This window comes from Diadema antillarum, unplaced genomic scaffold (assembly GCF_040938485.1).
Source record: "Diadema antillarum isolate AM-2024a unplaced genomic scaffold, OU_Dant_1.0 seq00001097_RagTag, whole genome shotgun sequence".
Lineage (NCBI taxonomy): Eukaryota > Metazoa > Echinodermata > Echinoidea > Diadematoida > Diadematidae > Diadema > Diadema antillarum.
Genome location: NW_027271914.1, coordinates 466,564 through 477,291, shown reverse-complemented (window position 1 = coordinate 477,291; position 10,728 = coordinate 466,564). Strand labels below are relative to the sequence as shown.

General features: G+C 41.0%; 1 protein-coding gene across 1 annotated transcript; it reads left to right on the top strand.

The window, feature by feature from the left end:
- Positions 1-1,898: 1,898 nt before the first annotated feature.
- LOC139743580 (uncharacterized) lies at positions 1,899-9,313 on the top strand. Its single transcript, XM_071654059.1, has 4 exons — positions 1,899-2,075; positions 5,699-5,950; positions 6,332-7,136; positions 7,488-9,313. Exons 1-4 carry the CDS (start codon positions 2,022-2,024, stop codon positions 7,799-7,801), a joined length of 1,425 nt encoding a protein of 474 aa, XP_071510160.1. The 5' UTR covers positions 1,899-2,021; the 3' UTR covers positions 7,802-9,313.
- The last annotated feature ends 1,415 nt before the right edge of the window (positions 9,314-10,728 follow it).

Here is a 10,728-nt window from a genome sequence, read left to right as displayed (position 1 = left end):
AGGTCACCTCACATTCATTTACCATTGGAATGATATAAGTGCGATTTTTTTTTCAATTTCAATTTTACTTCAATTTCAATTTATTTTTTTTTATATTTTTCAATGAAAACGCATGAAACATAACAAAATAGTCATGATGATCATAAATGATGTCCATCTTGGATAAACAAAAAAAAAGCTAACAGAACATGGCGGTCGATGTGTCAGAGTTCCGATCAAAGTAATGTAATCAAAGAAATCTACGGTCCTCAATTCCTCAGTGATTAGATATAATTATGCAAAAAATAATATTTTTGATACACAGATGCCTGTTGAGTGTCGAGTCAGTATATAGTGTTGAACTTTCCGCAAATAGTATTGGTAAATTCGACATCTATTTCGAGTGTTGAATTCAATTTGTTGTTAAATGTTAAATATGACATTCAAAATGTTAAGCTATATACTATTTTCAAAATGGTTAATCTTGCTGTTATTCTAATTTCACATTTACAAAAAGGTTGGAGGAGTAACAACATTATATGAGAAATTATATGAGAAGAAATATAATACTTGCATCCTTGGTGTCACACATGCAGGGAAAATCAAATCCCAAATTGATTTGACTTTGATAAGTACTAATGAGAGCTATAGCGAAGTCAGCTGAGAGAATAGTGGTGAAGTATGATTTACAAAGAATAAAAAGTTGGTAAGAATGAGAATGTTTAATATAATAGTGTCAAAAGTGTTTATCATTTCGGCTATTGTTTATGTTCAAATACATATATAGATGAGAAAATTTGGCCGTATAATATATAGCATCACAACTCTTCGATTGATTGTATAACTCGCATTGATTCTATTTCTTAAGAATAAACGAATGGAATTTCTTAATAAAATATGATTAAATGTATTAAACTCTTATCATACAATGTTGTAACATTCGCTGAGCAAAATCAAGATTTTTTTAGACTATAAAAGAAACAATATTTCATATCTAACAAGCATGATTTCAAATCTCAGAAAAAAAAAATAGATGTCAATGACAGACATGAGAGGTGATGATATATCATCTAATTTGCATAATTTACCCACTATGTATATATTTTGACCAATATATCGCTATTCGTTAAGTGAAACCAGGGAGGTGGAAGAAAGACTTACCTTCTTTCTTCCACCACCCTGGTGAAACTTCCAATTTGAATAGAAACCATCCTTTTAGATTTGATTGAACTCAAAGTTAATATATCAGTTTTTCTTTCACGTCACTCCGCAAACACTATCAGTGGAATTTGAGTGCCCCTTTATTTAATCATCAAATCGCGTATGGGAATTGAACTATTGTGGCCTTGCAAATATGGATTTCTACATCCATGTCCACAATAACCAGTGATGACTGTATGCGACACGCCCAAATATATGTTGAAAAACAGTTGGCGACTTGCAGGCGACTTGCACATACCAGAAAAACGCAGTATAATTTTCTGAACTCTGCTCCAAAACTCGACTGAATCAACTTAATTTTTCCCCCTTTTCTGAGACACGCGCATGCACCTTGTTGATATCTGTTAACAACTTGCAAAACAACACTAGTAAAATAGCGTGGGTTTACACACTGTGGGTCCCGTAGTAAGATAGGGATACTACCCCGTCGGGGAAAAGCCCTTCGTCCTTTCGTCTCATTCAGGCTCTGTCCACGTGCGTTCTTGAGAAGTTGATATTCAGCACTGCTCATGCATGCCGCGCGTGATAGAACCGAGTTGATTGGGCGAGCCCCCCTTTTTACGAGCGCTCATTGGTCAATCCTCTGACCCGCCCTCGCCCCGACCGCATGCTACTTTGTTTTGTTATCATTTCGCAAGAGGTTTTACACACACCCTGCGTGATCTTCAGCCCCCGTATGGAGGAGAAACTCAATGGTTGGATTGTGGAGGAACGTAAACATACCGTTCAATCTGTGCACATTCGCTTTTGAGAGACCTCTGCTGAAAGGAGCGTTCGAAATCGTATCCCGTACTTCAAAGTGGTTAAAACTATTCTGTGTAATGGAATTTACGCCACCGTCACCGCCTGCTACACCACCAACCACTGTTTTCTCGGTAAGTTAAAGGATTTTTATTACTATTAGATTTGCAGTGTTTGTTGAGCGAAATGAAGTGCCGACGTGATGCGATGGTTGCACGTTGAGGCTGACTGCGTTTGCTTGCTGTCGGTGCGCGACTGTGAACGAGCGAGTCAAGTCGTCCTCAGCTCATCTGACCTTGTTCAATCTGTTGGTTTCGTTGTTCTTGGGATGAAAATTGAAAGCATGCTGTAGATTTTATAACAGCCAGTAGAACATAGATTGTAGACGCCGTTACACCCTCAAATGTTCTAATTGATTTCTATCTAGACTCTAGTCTCGTGCCTCATTAGTCATGTTTTTTTGTTTGTTTGTTTGTTTTTACTTCAGAGTAACAAGTAATTAGAATGAGTGTCTCAGAATATTCTGAGCGTGAGAGGTGGTCTGTCGGCATGTCTCGACGATGGTTTAAATTAGGGGGACTTGATCCTGCTTGAGGAGTGAGCACTCCACAAGCGCAAGCGAAGGTGAAGGCTGCCTTTGCAGCCTAGTCAGTAGTCGGCTAGCCCGTCGCCCTTCTGTCGTCTACAAACCAAACAAAGGCAACGCAAAAGAGGTTTAATGTCAGTTGAAACCCTTTCCTTGTTCTTATCGCTTGAATGTGCTATTTTTCATAACGTAAAAGTAACTAGACCACTGCACTGTGTAACGTTAGAGCCCAGGTAACACTCTAACAGGTTGTTATTTGTGCATGATTGCCGGTGATTAACCAATTTATTGTTCACTAAAGACGAAAGTGCATGCCGAACAAAATTGGCGTTAATGTCAAGATAAATTGTGTGTTATTGATATTGTTTATACTAGAGTCTAGATTGTAGACCTCATAAACCCCATACTAATAATATTAGCAGTACATTTGTGGAGAAAACTAGATCAGAGTATTCAGACTATTATTCTATCGTTGAACAGGGGGAGCTACCATCAAACTTTTGTTTCACTTCATCTGGGCCCCGTTAAAAATAAAATCGATTTTAAATTTCCTTACCACACAAGCTGCCATACACTTAACATGTTACAGCTGAAATCAACTAACTGTTTATACATAAAAGTAAATAATCAATTTTAACTCTTCTAAAACAGAGCCCTGATCTGTTATGTAATTTCGTAAGGCAAGGAGTTGAGGGCCATAGCACGGGGAGCTGAGGGAGTTCACACGTAGTTCAGAATTCCATTGTACTATTATCATGAATCTTTAGACTGAGCTAGCTAGCTATGAAGAGGCGGCTTAGGGGGCGGAGCGCGACAATATGCATAGTGGTGGGTGTCGGCGGTAATGGCGCTTTCTGATTGGTCGGTGATGGCGATGAGATCAGCTCCTGAAAGTCACCTTCAGGACGAAGGTCCATGTGTGTGTGAGTGTTGTGTGTCTGCAAAGACAGAGAAAAAGAAATGGCGTGCATGCCGCCGCTGTCACTAATCAGCTGTGTGCGGTTTTGCGACTCCTTACTTCATAGCTCTGCGTTCAATTTCAAGAACGTCGGATAAACTGTGAAATATGACCTCCTTTCTCGAAGAATAATAATGAGCAGGCCAAGGCAGCTTCTTCTTTTTTTTTAATCACCATCTAACGTTAGAAGTCTAGAATTGTTTTCATCTCTGTATAGATCTACGGTACTGTAAACTATATCAAGTTTGATATTGCTTGTAACAACCTCACTTGAAAGAAGATATGCATTTAATGATTTATTAATCAGTGTTGTAAAGAAGCTCCTGCTGAGTAGTGTCCTTTCAACAGAACTTTCTGTGGTTGAGCGATTTGAGATAATATTTATTCACTCGATGTGTCACGTCCTAAATTCATCATACGGTACATCAAAACCATGTGACAAGCAATGGAATTGGAAATACAGGAACGCCTGGTAAATGCTTGTGACTAGTGAGGTAGGCATCAATCGGCCCCGTAGATGATTAGAGCAAATCATGGCCAATTAATTTACCAGCTGACCTATTACTGTATGATAATTATTCACTGTGACATATAAAATGGCAAAGGTTTTGGCTGTCATGTTTCAATTGTTTGCAATCTCAGAGTAGAGCACTGCACTAACTACTAGTAGTACACAGTAGGCCTAGTTATGTGATCGACTTTCAAAATCCCGAAGGTCACTTGCGTAATCGCAGAAAAGTGTGTTCGCTGGCTCAACGCGATAACGTGATACTGCCCCATTGTTGCGTTTAGAGTTTTGCATGTCAATAGTCGTGCATATTCATGAGGCGGGAGCGTAATGTGTTAGGGGTCAGTGGAAGGTGTGTCTCGTTGTGATAATGGGGTGCACTGACGAATGTCACGTGGGTGCATGCGGGAGGGGCAGTGTTCTTTGTAGACGACAGGCGCGAAGTCGTGTGATATAAAGAATTGTGATGTAAGATCGTGTGACTTCTGCTAACATTTTTACCACTTGGGGGTTTTGACATGCTTATTTTCATAAATAAATTAATAAGGGCGCTAAATGTCGTCATTATCGCTACTCCAGCTTTTCCAAATTTCTGCTCAGCTCAGCGTCCTTATTTTATGGGTTATAATTATAGGTAGAATAGAATGATAGGGTTGTAACTATAATAGGGACGAAGTGGGTGTGGAAATTTATGGCATGTATTACATTTGTCATTTTGTTTGTAAGACGGCGCAAAACCAGTATGAGTTCCGAATTTTTAAATTTTCCTGAGGATATGCGTGTAGATCAATACAGTATAATATCCGACACCCAATCAAAGTTGTATACTACTGTGTGCTAGTTTTCGTCCAAGGATGTTCCGGCTTAAGACAAATGCATCCGCGAAATCGGCTCCACACTTTCACAAATTATACAATGTATACAAAGATCGTCAAATACTAATATGCTTGTCAATATTTACGCCTTTCTATCAAGATTCACGATTCTTTTATGTGTGACCTTGTTGCGTCATAGTGTCGGCTCGTGCCGGTGTTTGATAATTCCGCAGAGACACGAACTTTCCGAGCATCCCTCGGAGGACTGTTTGGCGGTCTCGTAAAGTGTACCCCATTCGCGAAAATCCCAGGGATCCGTCAATATTTAACAACGAAGATAAACGTAAATTTTGCCACCCGATGCCTGTCACTTCTAAAGAGGAGTTTGAGATCAAATACTAGAATTAAATTCACGTCTTGGACGCGTGCCAGACAAGTTCATTCATCGTGACATCCCCTCTCCTTCGAATTGCGTGTATTTGAGTTGGGTCGCGAAGCACGCGGCTGCCTATCCCTGTATGACCTTCTGCGCTTCCCTCGACCTCCCTGCCTCGACACATCATGAACCGCAGGGTCTTGCATCAGCAACCCCTACCCCAACATTTTTTAATTACCCGTTCCTCCATAATTAGACACCCCTCTTCCGGTATCAGACATGATTATTTAACTTAGCTCGGCCTTCGCTCCCGGGCACAACACCCTCCCGAATCCTTCGAGATGGATCGTAGCGCATGGACGCCTCCGTCTGCCGCGATGCCTAAAAAGTAAACAATAACTTCAACATTCCCCTATTCTTTTAAAGCCTCTTGCTGTGTTTCCGCTTCTTCTTTAGCCTGCGGTATAAATTCATTTTATTTTTATTTTCCTATCTCGTTTATCTTTTCATGCAGACCGACTACAAGCCCATCATCACTGTTGCCACCTCAGCCCTAGCTGGTCGATTCACTATGAGTCCGCTGCCCATTGAGAAGTCCGACTACGACGCCGTTGAGACTCTGCTGTCGATGCGCCACGTTCCGTCGGCTAACGTCAACTCGCCCCCGATCTCGCCGACCTTCGCCGCCCCGCTGTCCCCGGCTTCCATCGACGAGGAATCCAGTCAGCCCGCCGAGTTTGCAGACATCAAGCCAATGCGAATGAGAGTGAGTCCCTCTTTACGACTACCTACTTTCTTTCAACTTTAGGAAAGCATCAACATTATTTGTTTTCACAGAGAGATGTTTGTCATATGAAACTCCCTATCAAGATATCAGGTAGTAGAGCATGCCATACATGATTTGAATGAAATATTTTTTTCCAAGCACTGAAAGTGGACCTTATACATGTTTGATGTGTTGCATTTAAAAGAATTTCGCCTTTTTAAATCATGAACATCAAGATTTTGTTTGGAGATTTTTTAGTTCACATTCATTTCTATATATTGGAAAAAAAAAAAGTTCACTCTTATAAACATCCACCTGTGTAATCCACTTGTATGCATGAGAGATGATGACAGTGTTTTGTGTTTACCTATCTCTTTCCAGGGAATGGATACTCCACCTCTGACGCCGCCGCCGACCAAGGTGGTAAGCCACGCTGGGATGCCGGTCAGCCACACAGTCACCATTCCCCAGGTCAGCAGCTCAACGGTCACCACCCAGCGGCAAGCGTCATGCAACCTGGTCAGCATAACGCCGAGCATCATGGCCTGCAAGGAGATCCCCAGCCAGTGGAAGAGCAAGGCAAAAGTTACTGAGGAGCCCAACAACAGAGTGTCAGTCATCAGCGATGCCGGGAAGAGTATGATGCAAAATGCTGTCAGGACAATTCGCCCGTACCCGCAGTCAGAGTCGCAGCAGACTCCTCAGAGCCAAGAGGCAAGGAACTCTGCCCAGCAGCCCTGCGAGCCTCAGCCCAAATACATTTCCGTCAACAGCTCGTTCCAGATCCCAGTCTCTTGCCAGAGCGGACAGAATGTGTTGCAGGCAAAGGCTGCAGACAGGCCATCCAACGTCCAGACAGTGTCCTTCATTCAAATTCCTCAGCAGCACAATCTGCAAGCGGTCAGTAGCAGTGGACATTCGGATCCCGTGAAAACAGTGGTCATGGCTGTGCCGGCAAATGTCATGGTTGTCGTGAATGGTCTGCCCAAGTCGGAGGGGCAACAGCGGCTGTGTCCTCTTGCCCCCGCCCCATCACAAGGTTCTCCCGCCGCAATGGACAAGACCCCCATGGTCCCTGCTGTCTCAGAGTTCTCTAGGAGGAGGAATCACATCTGCTCCTTCCCCAAGTGTGGAAAGACTTACTTCAAGAGCTCACATCTCAAGGCACACATCAGAACACATACAGGTGAGTTCAGTCCTCCTCTCTCTGTTAATATCAGCTAGAAAACCTTACCAATATGTCGTTATGTCTTTTATATTTGTACAAAGTTTTGTCTTTTTGTTTTTTCATCTTTATTCTGCCTGTATTTATGTCAGTTAAGCAATGTTAAGAAACATTTCAGAACTGTTCTATATTAGAGCTTTCAGGTATTTTCTTCATTAGAGCTTTAAGGTATTTTCTTCTTTGCCAGTTAAACCTCACCAGATCCTAAAATTAAGTCAGTAGCGACCATCATTGAAATCATGTGAAAGTAATGCATCGCAACATATTCTCATTTTGCTTTTCCTGTTGTCTCCGACTTTTTGCACCACATAGGAGAGAAGCCATTCAACTGTACGTGGGAGGGATGCGATAAGCGGTTTGCCCGGTCCGACGAGCTGTCGAGACACAAGCGGACGCACACCGGCGAGAAGAAGTTTGTGTGCCCGATGTGCGACCGCCGCTTCATGAGGAGCGACCACCTGACCAAGCACGCCCGGAGGCACATGGCGGCCAAGAAGGTGCCCAGCTGGCAACTGGAGGTCAGCAAGCTGACCAGCATGGCGGCAGAAAATCAGAACCAGAACCAGCAGCCGCAGCAGCAACAGAACATTGTGCCCATGATCCTGGCACAGAGCACAGCAACATGAATGCTATGTAGGAACTCTTTTGCTGAAAGTGAAAGTCGGAGGAAAAATGGACATGAACAAAACATCCCGGGTGGATGGAGAAGAGAGACTCTTAAAAGACTTTGCTTGGCATTGCAGGAACTGTCCAGGGTTGGCTGTCTAGGATGCCGAAAGAACATCATCAGATCACAAAGTGTCTGCGACGTGAGTGGCGTCTGTCACCGATTGGTTAAGGAGCTGCGTGCAGATTCTGTAAAGCCAGGGTCCTGGGCCAGAGACATGCAACGGAGGCTATCGATTTATTAAATTATTGAAATCTTTAACGAAAGAAAAAAAGGAGTACTAAAATCTATGTGGCAATTGTTCCAGTGATAGATGTGTTTGTCAATGTGGAGTCTTTTGTCAAGTGTGATGATCCTATTTGTCTAATGGTCACAGATAGAGTTCTTACTTTGAAGGCCTTTTTCGATTCAACTGGTATATCTTCATGCTGCACTTTAGTGAAATTGTATGTTGTGAAGAGGACGTCAAGAGTATTGGAACACTAGCAGTCACCATAATATGTCGTGCTTATATTTATTTGATAAGGGCGGGTCCCCTACCAAGCTAAAATGAACTAACCTTGTTCTTCGACCCAAAGTATCCTTGCTTCTAATTTTAAAAAAGAAGAAGTCCTGTCTAAACACTATTAGTTGCAAAATTACCAAGGAGAGCATCAAACAAAATTTGCAAGTGGTTTAGCTTGACCTCACACCGAGAGAGAGGAGTTGGTCGTGCAAAAGCCTAAGAAGTACATATTCTGGCAGGGATTATTTGCGGGTGAAGAAAGAAATATATGACAGATACTTGTGTACAAAGTAATTTCTATTTATGCAAAGGTATGACGTATGTCGTTACTCATTTACAACCAAAGAAATATTTGATAAGCGAAGCAAATTGCATTATGAAAACGAGCTCTATACAAAAATGAATCCGGTGCGTTTTTTCTCCCCATAACATCGCGATTGTAGAACGTTTGTTGCATGCGTATAGTGCGTTCTTCAGACCCACTTCAACTTCACAAATTATTTATAGTGTAAAACATCGGTCATTTGCGGATCTATACACCTGGCATGCTGTAGTGATATTAAGAGGTACGTCTATCACAAGGCCACAATTTTTTTGTATGTCAAAGCCTTAAATGCAATAGAAACGAGGCATACTTGCAGAATGTTGTGTTAGTTCTTTCAGTTCAGTGTATTATTCTCATGTCACCTCTGAAATAAGTGATGCATACTTTTGTATGTCTTGATATGTTATGAACAACTGTTCCCTTGTTTTTTGAAATTCATTCGGATACGGTACATTTCATGAACAGACTCGTATTAAAATCTCATATGTCTTTTCTTTTGGAAACAGAAGTTATTGAGTGTGTTTTTGCAGTTTTTATGATCTTAGTGAGGCGATTGGATATTTAAGGGAGTGACGTACATACAAGATAGATGTAAGTGTTGAAAAGAGGGGAGAGATGCGAGTGATGGTTTGGATATTTCTTTGTAGCTGTGTTTAATCAATTTGTGTGGTTGGTGTGCGTGTGTGTGTGTGCGTGCGTGCAAGCGCATGTGAGTGTTCTGTTTAGTAGAGTTAAACTGGGAGAGGGAGGTGGGGTGGGAGTGCATGCACAACAACTTTACAATCGGTAGATGTTATGAACACGGACATCCAAAGTTCTGGGAATGATCTCGGCAACAGAAAGAATTTCCCCCAATGTCTACCACGGATATGTTTCTTATTCTATATCATACGTTCAATATTCATCCAAACAAATACACGTGTTAGTACCTTAGTATTCAGCGACAAGGCACTTCTGAAACACACAATGAACTGTCGTGACTCAGAACATCACAACATTACATATCAGCAAAATAATGTCCCCCTAAGAAAACACCATCTTTTCTTTTCTTTTCTTTTTTCAAACACCCGCAGCTTGCTACTTACTTTTGAGTACATTAGATTTGAATCATTACTTGTATATGTACAAGTAAATCACTTGTTTATACACAAGTAACAATTTAAATCTATAAGAATATTCTTATTCATGCATGTTGTCCTTGCATGAATGGAAGCGGGGTGCTTTTTTTTTTTCTTAATTTACAGTCAAAATTTATTTTCTTATCAGCATAGTGTACATAAAATATCGAATTACTGTCACCATTAATTTCGAATACATTCTTTTTTTTTTCCGTCGTAAATATTTCTATACCCATCTAACTATTAATCCTAATTCTGTGCAACATCTTGTTGAGTATAAAGATTTGATTCAATAATTTGATCTGATACTGATATTTAAGTGAGTTTTACCCCAAACCTTCTTGCTAATCTATAAAATATCCATAATACTCATTGCCACAAATGACCCTTCTCCGTACAGTTTAGTTTCAACAGTGTATCATCCACATATAATTGACTAATTCTGTGAATCATTTTTTCCTTCGTATCCAAAGATATAAATATGTCACATGGAGATAGAGGGTCGCCTCCAACCCCTTTCTATTCTGAATCGCTCAGTATGGCAACCCCATTGATTAGGGGACATTTCATCAAACGTTATGCCAGATATTTTTCTGATAAACTGTTATAACAACGGAAATCCTTGCATCTGACTGGCTGAGAGCGAATACACGTATGTCAGAATAAAATACCTGACCAAACCCTTAATGAAATCCCTCCCTGGACGGATGAGAAAGTAACACCATAATTTGTTTTATCATCTATTTACATATTTATCCAAGAAATTATCTAGGGGCCAAAAAAAGAATCGACATTACACAGCTGTACTTTCAGGTTATAGACGTGAGAGACTGAATCTTATGTTGTTGTTGTTGTTGTTGTTGTGTGTGTGTGTGTGTGTGTGTGTGTGTTTCAAAATCAATCAACAGTAACAATACTGGAAGCTTATTGACATTATA